The following is a 15,239-nucleotide window of genomic DNA, read 5'->3' as shown; positions in this document are numbered from 1 at the left end:
TTCCAAAAATTTTTTCCCATTGAGTTGGCTGCCTCTTTACCTTTTTGAGAAATTCCTTTGAGGTGCAGAAACTTCTAAGCTTGAGGAGTTCCCATTTATCTATTTTCTCTTTTGTTGCTTGTGCTTTGGGTGTAAAGTCTAGGAAGTGGCCTCCTAATACAAGGTCTTGAAGGTGTTTTCCTACATTATCTTCTAGGAGTTTAATGGTACTTTCTTTTATATTGAGATCTTTGGTCCATTTTGAGTTAATTTTTGTGTAGGGGGTGAGGTAGGGGTCCTCTTTCATTCTTTTGGATATGGATATCCAACTCTCCCAGCCCCATTTGTTGAAAAGACCATTATGGCTCAGTTCGGTGACTTTGGGGGCCTTATCAAAGATCAGTCGGCCATAGATCTGAGGGTCTATCTCTGAATTCTCAATTCGATTCCATTGATCTATATGTCTATCTTTGTGCCAGTACCATGCTGTTTTGGCAACTGTGGCTTTATAATAAGCTTCAAAGTCAGGGAGTGTAAGTCCTCCCACTTCGTTTTTCTTTTTTAAAGTGTCTTTAGCAATTCGAGGCATCTTCCCTTTCCAAATAAATTTGATAACTAGCTTTTCCAAGTCTGCAAAGTAGGTTGTTGGAATTTTGATTGGGATTGCATTGAATCTGTAGATGAGTTTGGGTAGAATTGACATCTTAATCACATTTAGCCTTCCTATCCATGAACATGGAATATTTTTCCATCTTTTAAGGTCCCCTTCTATTTCTTTTAGTAGAGTTATGTAGTTTTCTTTGTATAGGTCTTTTACATCTTTGGTTAAGTTTATTCCTAGGTACTTGATTTTTTTAGTTGCTATTGAAAATGGTATCTTTTTCTTGAGTGTCTCTTCAGTTTGTTCATTTCTAGCATATAGAAACATTACTGACTTATGTGCATTAATCTTGTATCCCGCTACTTTGCTAAATTTGTTTATTAGCTCTAGTAGGTGTATCGTTGATTTCTCAGGGTTTTCTAGATATAAGATCATATCATCTGCAAACAATGAGAGTTTTACTTCTTCTTTTCCAATTTGGATGCCTTTTATTTCTTTGTCTTGCCGGATTGCCCTGGCTAGCACTTCCAGCACAATGTTGAATAACAGTGGTGACAGCGGGCATCCTTGTCTTGTTCCTGATCTTAGAGGGAAGGCTTTCAGTCTCTCACCATTGAGTACTATGCTGGCTGTGGGTTTTTCATATATGCTCTTTATCATGTTGAGGAAGTTTCCTTCAATTCCTACCTTTTGAAGTGTTTTTATCAAAAACGGATGTTGGATTTTGTCAAATGCTTTTTCAGCATCTATTGAGATGATCAATTGATTTTTCCCTTTTGACTTGTTAATGTGTTGTAATACATTGATTGTTTTTCTTATGTTGAACCATCCTTGCATGCCTGGAATGAACCCCACTTGGTCATGGTGTATGATTTTTTTAATGTGTCTTTGGATTCGATTTGCAAGTATTTTGTTGAGGATTTTTGCATCTATATTCATTAGGGAGATTGGCCGGTAGTTTTCCTTTTTTGTAGCATCTTTGCCTGGTTTTGGTATTAGATTGATGTTAGCTTCATAAAATGAATTAGGTAGTGTTCCATTTTTTTCAATGTTTTGAAAGAGTTTGAGTAAGATTGGTGTCAGTTCTTTCTGGAAAGTTTGGTAGAATTCCCCTGTGAAGCCATCTGGCCCTGGGCATTTATTTGTGGGAAGATTTTTGATGACTGATTGGATCTCTTTGCTTGTGATGGGTTGGTTGAGGTCTTCTATTTCTTCTCTGGTCAGTCTAGGTTGTTCATATGTTTCCAGGAAATTGTCCATTTCTTCTACATTATCCAGTTTGTTGCCATACAGTTGTTCATAATATCCTCTTATAATTTTTTTAATTTCTTCAGGATCTGCAGTTATGTCACCTTTTTCATTCATTATTTTGTTTATATGGGTCTTCTCTCTTTTTGATTTTGTCAGTCTAGCTAGGGGCTTGTCAATCTTGTTGATCTTCTCAAAGAACCAACTTTTGGTGATATTTATCCTCTCTATTGTTTTTTTGTTCTCTATGTCATTTATTTCTGCTTTAATCCTTGTTATCTCTTTTCTTGTACTTGGTTTAGGATTGGTTTGCTGTTCATTTTCTAGCTTCTTCAGTTGATCCATTAGTTCTTTGATTTTGGCTCTTTCTTCCTTTTTAATATATGCGTTTAGTGCTATAAATTTCCCCCTGAGCACTGCTTTTGCTGCATCCCATAGGTTTTGGTATGTTGTGTTCTCATTTTCATTCGTCTCTATATATTTAGCAATTTCTCTTGCTATTTCTTCTTTAACCCACTGATTGTTTAGGAGTGTGTTGTTTAACTTCCAGGTATTTGTGAATTTTCTAAGTCTCTGATGGTTATTGACTTCTAATTGTATTCCATTGTGGTCAGAGAATGTGCTTTGAATAATTTCAATCTTTTTAAATTTATTGAGGCTTGTTTTATGTCCCAGCATATGATCTATTCTGGAGAAAGTTCCGTGAGCACTAGAAAAGTATGTGTATCCTGGTGATTTGGGATGTAATGTCCTGTAGATGTCTGTTAAATCTAATTCATTTATCAGATTGTTTAGGTTTTCAATTTCCTTATTGGTCTTCTGTCTGGTTGATCTATCTATAGGAGAGAGTGATGTGTTGAAGTCTCCCACAATTATTGTGGAAACATCAATTGCTTCCTTTAGTTTTGCCAATGTTTCTCTCATGTATTTTGTGGCACCTTGATTGGGTGCATAGACATTTACGATTGTTATTTCTTCTTGCTGAATTGCCCCTTTTATTAGTATGTAGTGGCCTTCTTTGTCTCTCAAAACATCCCTGCATTTGAAGTCTATTTTATCTGAGATTAATATTGCTACACCTGCTTTCTTTTGGCTGTAGCTTGCATGAAATATTTTTTTCCATCCTTTCACTTTCAGTTTCTTTGTGTCCCTGTGTCTAAGATGAGTCTCTTGTATGCAACATATTGATGGTTCATTTTTTTTGATCCATTCTGCGAATCTATATCTTTTAATTGGGGAGTTTAATCCATTTACATTCAACGTTAAAACCGTGAAGGCATTTCTTGAATCGGCCATCTTATCCTTTGGATTATGTTTGCCATATTTTTCCCTCTCTCTATTAATATCCTTTATTGTACCCATACCGAATCTCTTTAGTACTGAACCTTTCTCCAAGTCTCTCTGTCCTGTCTTTGTTTCTCTGTCTGTAGGGCTCCCTTTAGTATCTCCAGTAGGGCAGGTCTCTTGTTAGCAAATTCTCTCAGCATTTCTTTGTCTGTGAAAAATTTAAGCTCTCCCTCAAGTTTGAAGGAGAGCTTTGCTGGATAAAGTATTCTTGGCTGGAAATTCCTCTCACTCAGAATTTTAAATATATCGTGCCACTGCCTTCTTGCCTCCATGGTGGCTGCTGAGTAGTCACTACTTAGTCTTATGCTGTTTCCTTTGTATGTGGTGAATTGCTTTTCTCTTGCTGCTTTCAGAACTTGCTCCTTCTCTTCTATGTTTGACAGTGTGATCAGTATATGTCTCGGAGTGGGTTTTTTTGGATTTATTCTATTTGGAGTTCGCTGAGCATTTATGATTTGTGTATTTATGTTGTTTAGAAGATTTGGGAAGTTTTCCCCAACAATTTCTTTGAATACTCTTCCTAGACCTTTACCCTTTTCTTCCCCTTCTGGGACACCAATGAGTCTTATATTCGGACGTTTCATATTATCTATCATATCCCTGAGGTCCATTTCGAGTTTTTCAATTTTTTTCCCCATTCTTTCTTTTATGTTTTCATTTTCCATTCTGTCATCTTCCAGGTCACTGATTCGTTGTTCAACTTCCTCTAGTCTTGTACTATGAGTGTCCAGAATCTTTTTAATTTGGTCAACAGTTTCTTTAATTTCCATAAGATCATCCATTTTTTTATTTAGTCTTGCAATGTCTTCTTTATGCTCTTCTAGGGTCTTCTTGATTTCCTTCATATCCCGTACTAGGGTCTCATTGTTCATCTTTAGTTCTTTGAGTAGCTGCTCTAGGTGTGTCTCTTCTGGTCTTTTGATTTGGGTGCTTGGGCTTGGGTTATCCATATCGTCTGGTTTTTTCATATGCTTTATAATTTTCTGTTGTTTTTGGCCTCGTGGCATTTGCTGACCTTGATAGGGTTCTTTTAGGGTTTGTAGACCAGTTGAAGTCCTTATCTCTAATTTATCAGATCTACAGCTTCGTGGAGTACACTTTCTCTAACTAACCAGCAGGTGGCGTCCACGAGCCACCTGTTCTCCACAAGCCAGATCTCCCCTGCTTAGCCTTTTTGGTGAGTGGGGGAGTGAGTCTTGTGGGGCCCAATTGGTGTCCCAAGCTTGCGTGTGTAGTTGGTGTTGCCTGCCCTGTATGTGGGGCGTGTTTCTGGGCAGTCGGGGAGGGGGGGTGGCCCTAACAATCAAATCTCCCTGATGATCCTAGAGTTTTAAAGCTACTGCAATAGTCTAATCCTTCAGTTCAGTCCTGCCACAGTTTGTCTCTGCCACTGACCCACAAGTCTTTGGTATTGGCGTATGGCTCCTGAGACTTGCAAGTGGGCCCCTCTTCCAGGCTGTGCACCCCGGGTCCTCTGTTGAGGGATGACTGTGCTATGTCGCAGGTGAGTGCCGTCCCCCCAGGGCAGTTCTGGGCTGCTGGGCTGTGTTGGGAGGCTCCCAGTCTGCTCAAATGATGGCTGAATGGGGCTCTGTTAATTCACACTGCTCCCCCTTCCCAGCTCTGGGACATTCAGCTGAGGTTGCAGGGAAGGCTAATGTCCACGCCCAGTTTTGTGGTGTGTGCCTGTTATTTGAAGCACTTCCGTCACACTGGGTTGTCTGGGGCAGCTCTGGGCTATGGGGCTGGCGATGGGCAGGAGTGTTTCCTGTCCACCAGGATGGTGGCTGTGATGGCTGTGAGCGGACACCCCCCTTTTCTTGGGAAGTTGTGTTGTTTAGTGAATTTTCTCAGCCACTGGATTATTGCCTTTTGTCTCAGAGCTCTCTTAGTTCTGCTCTTGACTTGACGTGCCCAAATTTCAATTCTTTGAAGCTTTCTGTATTGAACTTCTTAGAGTAATTGTTTTAGAAAAAGCAAAAAGGATTTAAAAAAAAAAAAAAAAAAAAAAAGGCCCTCCTCAGAGATCTAATGGGTTATTGAAATGCTAATAGACAAAGCAACCAGGGCCATTAAGGAAAAGTGCCCAGGGCAGAGAGATCAGCCTTGCTTCGGGATTTGCATATGCGCCTCAAGGCCTGATCTCCGCCCTTCCCCTTTCTGTGTTCACCAGAACTCCAAAAATCCTCTGCTTTTATTTTGGAGTTTTTCGTGTTGTTTTTTTTCTATGCCTGTCTCCTCTCTGCTGGGCTGGCTGCTCTCAGAGTCTCTGGTGTCTGGCCTCAGTCTATCTATGGTTGGAGTTTGAATCAGTAGAATGAGTTTCCGGTAAGAGCAGCCACTGCAATTCTCCCTTCTCCTTCCTGGAGCTGACAGCCCCTCCTCCCCCGGGACTGAGCCTGGCAGGGAGGGGCGCGGGTCCCCTGGCCGCAAAAACTTACAGATTTCGCTGATCTCAGCAGTTCCACGTTTTCATGAGTGTTGTATGAAGTATGTCCAAAGACAGATTGCTCTGTGGTGTCCAGTCCACGCAGTTCCTGGCTTTTTACCTACTTTCCTGGAGGAGTAACTAAAACATACAGCTCACCAGTCTGCCATCTTGCCCCGCCTCCATCTGGCTGGGTCTTTTTTGATGGATAATTGAGGCCTGAGCTTGACAGTAGCCTCGAACCTGGCTTGTTACCTTAATCCACAAGCCCAGGTCATAGGTTGGCCCATCTGCTTGGTGTCCAGATTAGCTGGCCCAATCAGGGAGGTTGTATGTTGTGTGGCGAGAAAACACGGGCATTTGGAGTTGGGTGGACTGGACTTACATCTTGGTTTCACCACTTACTAGATGCATGACCTTGGGCAAATTGTTTTCACCTCTTTGCACCTAATATGTTCCTATTAAGTGGTGATGCTCACCCTAAAGATTAGCAACCCTGCAGTATTTGTGAACATTAGAGGTAATGCCGGTGAAATGCTTGACTTAACACTGTGGCAGAACATAAGGGTTGTCAATAAATAATAATAAATAATCCTAGAATTATAAAGAACATGGTAGATTTTGAGGGTCAGAAATCTGCTTCCACTAGGGTGGTAGGTGTCCTTCTGTTTTTCTGAGTTTGTCAGTACCTCTGAGTCAGAACCTCTGAGTGGGTCTGTTCTGGTCATGTCCTCTGGAGATGGTGACACCCGGGCCGATAACCATCATCGCAGCAGGTGATAAGAAGTCCCCAGGGATGCAGTGATGCTTGAGGGTGATGGTGCAGGAGTGAGTGCAAGATGTTGCTCAAGAAATTAGAATTAAGTTTTGAGTATTGGCACCAAACTTGGAAATAAAATGGCTCTTGGTCTCTAATTCAAACAGATGATCATGGTATAGATTAAACAGAGAATTCTCCCCCTTTTTCTTGAATTTGGATCTTTAGGAAATGGAGGAAATACCTGAGGTGATCTTGGGCCTCACTGGGGGTATCTTGGAATTGGTTCTGCAGCCCTTGCCTTCCCTGACTCTGCCTTGGGCATAGGTTGCTGCTTTCTCTTTTCAGGCCTACTGTCTTTATGTGCCACCCACCAGCAAGTCACTCTCCTGGTAGACTTTTGGAACTTTTCCATATGCTGTTTCTGCAAACTCATTCTTTCTCCACGGAGGACCAAAAGCATGCATGGTGGCATGTGCTTGGGGGTGGATGGTGGGGTGGGGTTTGCAGGCTGAGGAAGAGGAGGTTAGTCAGGAGCAGCTGTTGGGCATGAGAACATTGCTGGAGACCTGAGTCAGCTCTGTGGTTTTACCCTCCTGTGTGCCATACCCTCTTGGGCATATGACCCTCCCAGTCCAAGTAATGCAGCCCTAGAGAGACTTACCGCCTTCCCATTGGGACTCCTTGTACTTCCAAGGAGCTGGTTTCCAGCAATGCTTGCTTCCCTTCCCTCAGCATGCATTGCTCACTACAACCCACACTTGAATACAGGGACAAGGGAAGAACTGGGGTGGGGAGAGGTGGGCTTAGTCTAACCATGAATCGTGTGCCTAGTTTCCATAGAATTAGGGTTGCAGTAGGCCTTTGGGGATATTCAACTTGTTCTTTTATAGGGTAACAAGTTTCCTCACCTAATTTTTAAAGTATGTTGACTTAACCATCAAGGATTTGTCTTTATTCTGGGTCCTTCTAAATTTTGTTCTCGGCCTTTGGCTAACCTGAAAGATTTGGAAGACCTGAAGTAGAAGGCCAAGCAGGGATGTGGGTAGATTTGTAGCTCCCTGCCCTTTACCCTGTCTTCTAAAAGGGCATATCCTTGCCAGGCCCATGTACTGGGGTCAGATTGGTGGAGGAGCTGGTTTCCAGGCCCTAAAGTTTCATGTTTGGGCCAAGGCCTTGTTCTGACTCAGTCCCAGGCTTGGCCCTGTTTCCTGACTGGGCCCGAGGAGGAGGGCGCTTCAGTGAAGTGAACTGCTGGCTGCCTCTGTGTTGTCCTTGGCTCAGGGAAGGGTCCCACTCTGTTGAAGGTGATAACTTTTGAAGGCCCTTGGAGAGCAGAGTAGGAAATGCCTTTTAGTTTTGCATGTTCCCAGTGTGTGAAACATTCTGATCCATTTCCTGTTTCCTTTTCCAGGGTGGTCACTGTTTCTCCCTGTCCACTTAGAGCTTTCCATGGGTTTGTGTGACCTGCTGTCCCCTTGCCCACTGCACGCAGCCTTTCCAGCTGCTCTGCAGGACTCCTTTCCTCTCTCTGCTCCCCCTGCTCAGCCAGGTCGAACCTGAGTTTATGGTTTCGGGCTCACCACTGGGTTGGTCTGCTCTATCAGGAGAACAGTCTCCTAAAGCTTCCTCAGATCCTGTTGTCATAATCGTCATATAAACTGTTTATATGCCAGCTATTGTGCTGAAGAGTTTTATTTGCATCTTCCCATAGTCCTAATAATAATTCTACAAGGAAGGTACTATTATTGTTTCTATTTTATAATTAAGGAAGTTGAGATGCAAAGAGGCTAGGTAGTTTGTCCAAGTTTACTGAACTGGTATTTAGTGGGGTCAAGATTCAAGTCCAGGTCAGTGATCCCAGGGCCCATTCCCACTATATGGCAGAGCAAGGAGTGGCTTTTGGGCTACAGGACAGACTCAGTGTGACTCATTTCCTCCACCTGCTTCTTCCATGACCAGTGTCTTGTCTCCAGTGACACAGTAGGTGAAGCTGCCAGGTCTGGCAGGATAGGGGGGAGCTGAAAGCCTGGGCTTAGGGCAGTAGGGGAGCTATGTGAAAATAGAGAGAGAGAGAGAATGTGTGTGAGTGTGTGTGTGTGTTGGGAGAATGACAAGGGCTCCTGTGCTGAAGCCTCAGCAGTTCTGTGAAATGCATGTCTTGCGAAACAAACCTGGCATCGGGTTTTTGCAGGGCTTTTAAGTAAAAGCTGCCCAGGCATGGGTGTGTGTGTGTTTTCTCCAGCTCTGATGCCTTTTTGATCTGATTTCCTTTTTTCTTTTGACTTTATCTGGAGACGGGTGAAGAACTAGAGGCCACACTTGCTGTGTGCTTTGGCCACGTTGAGCTGCTGACTGCATGTGTCAGAGCTCTGGGGGCTGTGGGGGAGAGCCACGTGGCAGCTCTTCAGGGCTGCCTCTTGGCTGAGCCTCCCCGGCAGCGCTGCCGGAGAAAGCCATTTCCTGGCCGGAGAAGGGGCAGGCAGTTAGGAGAGGTTGTGAGGCGAGTCCCGACACATTAGGGACCAGCCAACCATTTTATTACCAGGGCTCACATGGAAAACGCTTTGTAAATTGAAGTGCTGGTGTATAAGTCAGGTGGGAGCATTATTATCTGACTCTATGGGAGTAATTTTCCTGGCCATTTTCTAGCCTTCTGATCTTACAGACTTAATGTCACCACTCTGAATCATAACTGGCTACCTCTCCTGCCCCTGCCCGCCTGTGTGTGTGTGTGTGTGTGTGTGTGTGTGTGTGTGTGTGTGTGTGTGTGTGTGTGTACAGGATTATTTAGAGACATGGCTTTCCAGAAATTTATTCACAAGTCTTCCCTGTGTTTGTTTACGATGATCTTTACCTCCTGCCTGAGACATGGTTGAGAGGAGTCAAGGGGCTGTCACACCGTAAGTGATTGTAGCTAGACATGGCAGTGTTTGGGGTGAGGATGAAAGATTTAGCAGCTGTGGTAATAAGACTTAAAATGACATCTGTAGGAAGGGGATATCTTGATTGAGAGCATCTCCTTCCAAACCCACTAAGGCTTTGCTTTTTTCCTGTTGTCCTTTCCTACTTAGGGGGAGACTGAGACTCGGGGAGGTTGGTGTACAGAGGCAGAGCCAGGGTTTCCAGTCCCTTATGTGATCAGTCCTTTTTCCTTCTCTTGCTTTCTTTGTTCTTCTTTTTCTTCTTTTTTTTTTTTTTTTAGCTAAAAGACTCTAATAAAAATGTTTTGTGAAAGCCTCTGAATAAAACTGACCAAGAAGAGGAAGGTAAAGGATAGCAAGTTGGCACTTTAGGTCAGTTTGGTTCCTAAACCATTGTTTTCTGTTTGCAAAACTCCGTGCTTGAGGTAGGCAGGAATAGTGGACCCCTCCCTCACCTCCCCACCCCCCCCACCAGAGGGGCTGGAGTGTGGTGGCAGCAAGGAGCTAGCAAATCAGCGGTAGATTGTCCGACTTCTGAACACAGGTGAGTAAGTGCAGGGGACAGGATCCAGGTGAACAAGGGAGAATGTCTCCTAGCATCCTGCCCCCTTTGCCGGGAAGCCCCACCACCTCTCTGGACTCAGATGCTTCCTTGTCAGCCCTTTATGTTGACACTGAAACTGTTTGTCCTAAGCTGTAAGCCTTTTGTTTCAGAGAACATTTTGTTGTGGCAGAATTTGACTGTAGTAATGCACAAAAATGTAACTCATTTTTTTTGAAGCTGCTGCTGACCTGCTCTTGCTCAGGAGTCCAACTTGTGAATTATCCAGAGTAATTGTGGAGCTGAATAACTCCTGGGGGGGTGTGGGATGAGGTGGGGTGGGGAGGGGGGCTAATCTGCCCTGTGAAGGGCAGGCATGTGTTGGCTCGTGCACCATTTTCTTGATGCTTGTTTTTCCTTCTTTTACAGTATTAAGGGACATCAGCGAAAGAGGGAGGGACCTTGAGCAGATTTTATCTCAATACATTACGTTTGTCAAGCCTGCCTTTGAGGAATTCTGCTTGCCAGTGAGTTGTGTTCCTGGTTTGTTTTATTGAATTCAGAATTTAAAATTTAATCATACAAATAGAGATATGCAAGTCCTCAGCTTGAATCTCGCTCCTCTTTCTGAGTGATCCTCTGTCCTGAAGTCCTGAGAAAGGGCAGCCTTTGGTGCTGTGTGTGCTGCCGCTCTTTTCTCAGAAAGCTCTAGCCTGCCCTTCTTTCTTGGGCTAGCCTTTTAGGATCCTGCCAGCTCTTAGGGTGGTTATTCATCTCCCAGCAAGCTCTGCCCTTCTTGTGTGGTGGGATCATGGTGGGAAGCCCTTTTCTGAGGGTGTGTCATATCGAAGGTAGGACTCAGCCATTTTGGACCATAAAAAGGTCTGTGATAGTTGGGATGTTGCTGCTGGAGGGGCTCTGCCTGCCACAGAAGTTCCCTTCTGAACTTCTGCCACTGCAGGTGAGCCCTGCTTGGAGCTCATCTTTAGCCCTGCTTAATTTCCTACTGGGGGAGGTGTCACACCAAATCGGAATAAACGCCTTTGCTTCCTCCCTGGCTCAGACTTCTCAGCGGTCCCCCTGGCAGCTGGGAGTTCTCCAGTGGAGGTGGCTTTCAGAGAGGGAAGGAGGAGAAGAGGGGACTTGTCAGCTTTTAGTGAATCAACCCTCAGCCTAAGAAACACTCCTTTCCGGGGAAAGATGGAAAGGTGAATGACAAGGAAAGAAACAGGAGGGAGGGGTGTGGGGGGATGTGGAAGGAGAAGATGTGGGAGAGAGCCCAGTTTTGGAAGGAGAAGTATTTAAGTCAAAGGAATCCTACCCCTTGGTCATCGTATTTTCTCCAGTGTGGCCAAACCGCAGTCTAATTTCCCTAATTATTTGTATTCCAGTTCTGAGAGGGAGGGAGGGAGACACTGAGACCGAGCTCAGTCCAGGGTAACGTCTTTTAGGAACCTGGAATCTGTGAAGTCGTTGAGCCTACGTTTAGAGTGAGACTGAGAAGAGGAATTTCTCTTTCCTAATAATTAACTTCTTTTTTTGCCCTCTGCTCCTGGAAAAAATTGATCCCAAAATGCCTCTGTTTCTGTAAGCCTGTTGTGGGTACACTGGCAACTACCTACAGACTTAGGTTTCAGACCAGGTGCAGGTGGGCTCTCTGAGTCTGCCTGAGTAACCGTAATGCCCGTTCATTCCCCTGGAGAAGATTGAGTTACGAGGTTAGGTTTCTGGTGGAAAGCTGGAGAGGACTGAGGAGCCAAGAACTTCTTTCTATCTGAGGATCTCTCCTACTCTTCCTAACTTAATATTAAGGCACAAAGTGAACTTTATCCAACATAAATTACAGTTGACTCCATTTTCTGCTTAATGAAGCTTGAAATCCTGGACAAACATTTTCAGGCTTATTTCTCCTTATTATCACCTCCTACTTCCCAGCCACACTGTACTCAGGGAAGGCCAGCTCGTTCCCTCGTGAGCCAGCACCTTGGACCTGATAAGTTAGGTTTGGGCCTGATACTGTTACATTTCAACAGTTCTGGTGTGGGAGCTGCACCGAGTAAGGCTGCCCAGGTATTTAAGTCGTTGTTTATATGGTCTTAGTCTAAAGTCAGATTATAAACCAGGTCACAATAGACTGGTCCACAGAACTGCGATATATATCTACATATATTTTTTAAATTGTCTACTTGTAGCCTTTTTTTTAAAAAAAACATAATAATAAAGCCAGTAAAAATGGTTGCCATTTTTCCTGGGTTTACTCTTGTGCTAGAGATGAATGACATTACCTTTCAGACTGTGTGTAGCTATCCAAAGTGAACTGCTCCCTTTTTAAATTTGGATTTTTCTAATTCATATTTTTCCTGGTGGTAAAGAGGAAGTTTGGTGTCAAAGACCATGCTCTCTGTGCAGGTTGTAAGATGAAACAAGTTAAGCATAAATAATGAATTTAGGCATATTGGAAGAACTCAAAACAAAGCTAATTTAATTTAGATAAAATGGATAAAAATCCATGGTTGATAATTAAAAGTGGAATTATATATTGGTTTTGAACTAATCACTCTATCTGGACCACTTGCCCTTGCTGACACATGAAAATACTCCATATTCTATAATCTGTAAATCTTCCTCATTTTCTGTGTTGTTTCCTGTCCTATCTCCCTGTTTCCCTTCTTCCATTCACATTTCAATTAAACAAAAGGCACTTTTTAGATTTTCCTAAATTTCTAGATGCCTTCACAAAGAAGTGTGTAAACAAGACTATTTGATGCTTTAAACTGTCACACTGTAGAAGTGGTAGTAGGAAGGCTGGCCCTTTCCCCGTATTCTCTTAGTGAAGGTCTCTGGCCAGTTTATCTCGGAATGCCTCTGTTAATGCATTGCAAATATCTTTCTCCACAGACAAAGAAATACGCCGATGTGATAATTCCTAGAGGTGCAGATAATCTCGGTGAGTCCCCTTGGGGTATCATTCTGTAGTGGCCAAATGTGTGTCCCTTGTCAGTCAGGGGTCAGACAGGCTCTGTAGCTCTGGCTTGCACGCTAGTCTGCTATTATGAGCCAGAAAGGGATTTCCACCTACATTACAAGTCTGGACTGGGGACAGGCTTGTGTGTGTGCACAGATGTGTATGTGCATGAGGCAAATGTGAACTCATGCTTCTTTGCAGAGTCCTAGGGGCTATAGGGAACCTTCTGCTGTCCCTCCCCAATGATGGGACTTGGACACCTTACCTCTGAGGCCACCGTTTAGCAAAAGCAGATACCCTTCTCAATTTAGAGTGACCTGCAGCAAGATAGCCCTACCTAAAGGGAGCTGATTGCCACCATTACTGAATTTATTCACATACTTTGGCGTGTCCAGAAAGCGTGTACATCTCTGGACTAGGCGTAGCAGGGCAGAGTTGATTGCTAAGATGGGACTCTGTCTTCTCATTCTATTTATAATTTATTTCATTTTTCCTCCATAAAAAAAAAAAAGCTTACTGTTTTTGCTGAGTCATTTGGGAGTAAGTCAGAGATAAATATTTCAGTGTCTGTTTCTTAAGAACAAGGACAGTCTCATTCATAACCACAGTGCAATCATCAAATTCAGGAAACATTAATAGAATCTACCTTAACCTGGAAATGTTCCTCAGCCTTTCTTTGTCTCTCATGATACTGACATTTTTGAAGAGTTCAGGTCCATTGTTTTGTAGAGTGACACTCAATTTGTTGCTTGTTTCTTCATGATTGAATTCAGATTATACAATCCAGAAGAGTACTGCAGCCAAGATGCTATGTTGTCTTCTCTGTGCATCGCGTCAGGAGGCACTTGATGTCAGTTTTTTCTGTTATTGGTGACATTAACTTTGGTCACTTGGTTGGAGGTAGATAATTCATTTCCAATGCAAATAATAGGGAGTCCACCTCATATTTTCCTTAGAGGAGAGGTCCTTCTCTGGGATCAGCTCTAGCTTGGGATTGGAAGCTGATAGTTTCCCTCGTGGTAGATTTTCATAGCTAATTGGTGGCATCAGAACTGTGGCTAGTCAGCATGTCTCCAGACTTTTGTTGATGCTTTATCCAGTGGTGACTCTACCTACTGATAAGAAACCCATTCATTAGGGGCTTACTATATGCTAGGCATTGTCTCTTACCCTTTAGCTCTCTTCTGTGAAGGAATTAATATTAGCCTCGTTGGAGGCACTGGGAGGTTGAGTGACTGGCCCATAGCTAAGCCAGTAAGTGGCAGAGCCAGTAACCTGGAAGAGACTTTAGCCTCCAGTTCCTGGTTGCCTCCCTGCATCCTAACACTCTGCTGGTCTCTGCCCCACAGTGGCCATCAACCTCATCGTGCAGCACATCCAGGACATCCTGAATGGAGGGCTCTCCAAACGGCAGACCAATGGCTGTCTCAATGGCTATACCCCTTCACGCAAGAGGCAGGCATCGGAGTCCAGCAGCCGGCCACATTGACCCTTGCCTCCTTCAAACCCTAACCCCTATCTCAGACAGACAGGAGGAGGGGTCAGGAGGCACTGTTGATCTGTACATATTGTTTCCTATGACATTACTGTATTTAAGAAAACACCATGGAGATGAAATGCCTTTTTTTTTTTTTTTTTTTTTTGTACTTTGGAACGGGTGAAATGATACAGAACTTGACCCTGAGCTTAAATGACAAACTGTGCCAACTACTACTGGTGATGCCTAATTATGAATCCAACATGTAACCGGTTATAAATATACACACACACATACACACATATATATATAGAAAAGGATCTATTTTTGTGTACATGTACAAATAATGTAAAGCTGTTTGCCATAAGTATTTTGCAGGACTGCCTGTACTTGTGTTTTGGGACTAGAGTGGTTGCTTCACCAAGGGGAAATTGCCTGTTGTATTCCAGGTGAGGCGGCTCAGGCATCTGTCTTGGAGCTGGGGAGTGCAGGAGGGTGGCTCAGGTCACTGCAGCCTGAGCACCTGTGGAGCGCTGATGGGAAAGGGGTTTGAAACCCTTGAGTGCTTCCCTGGCAGATGCCACCTTGGAGCTGGACCTCAATGATATGATGATGAGAGAGAAGATGCTCTTTTGTTCTTGTTTTTGTTTTTGTTTTAGTTGAAATTAGGTAAGATCTCAACTCAAACTCAGGGAAGAGGCCCATTGAGGAGAACAAGTCTTCTACATTTTCTTTTTGCCCTACTCCCCGCCTCTGGCTGCTTGGATGGCTCAACGACTTCTTCCTTCACCATTTTTCTCAATCTCTCCAAGCAGCCAGAGTTACCTCTCTTTTCTTCTTGGGCAGGGATTTTATGAAATCATTTCCTGTTACCATAGAGAAGGAGCGAGTTATATTGTGCCTGTTTTAGTGTCTAAGGAAGCACTGGTTCCTTCTGCCTACCAGGGAAGTAATTGACCAGATTCCTTGGGA

At 43.6% G+C, this 15,239-nt stretch overlaps 1 protein-coding gene across 3 annotated transcripts in view; it reads left to right on the top strand.

Annotated features, from left to right (window-relative positions):
- The window catches only part of UCK2 (uridine-cytidine kinase 2), an 82,981-nt gene extending 68,575 nt beyond the window's left edge, over window positions 1-14,406 (top strand). For all 3 annotated transcript variants that reach the window (XM_037825448.1, XM_037825450.1, XM_037825449.1), the window contains exons 5-7: window positions 10,255-10,352; window positions 12,724-12,772; window positions 14,140-14,406. In XM_037825448.1, coding sequence (XP_037681376.1) covers window positions 10,255-10,352; window positions 12,724-12,772; window positions 14,140-14,279 — 287 coding nt within the window. In that variant the 3' untranslated portion in view covers window positions 14,280-14,406. The remainder of the gene's footprint in view (window positions 1-10,254; window positions 10,353-12,723; window positions 12,773-14,139) is intronic.
- Window positions 14,407-15,239: the final 833 nt, after the last annotated feature.

The sequence above is a fragment of the Choloepus didactylus genome, chromosome 2 (assembly GCF_015220235.1).
Source record: "Choloepus didactylus isolate mChoDid1 chromosome 2, mChoDid1.pri, whole genome shotgun sequence".
NCBI classification, from domain to species: domain Eukaryota; kingdom Metazoa; phylum Chordata; class Mammalia; order Pilosa; family Megalonychidae; genus Choloepus; species Choloepus didactylus.
This window is presented reverse-complemented; position numbering and strand designations above follow the sequence as displayed.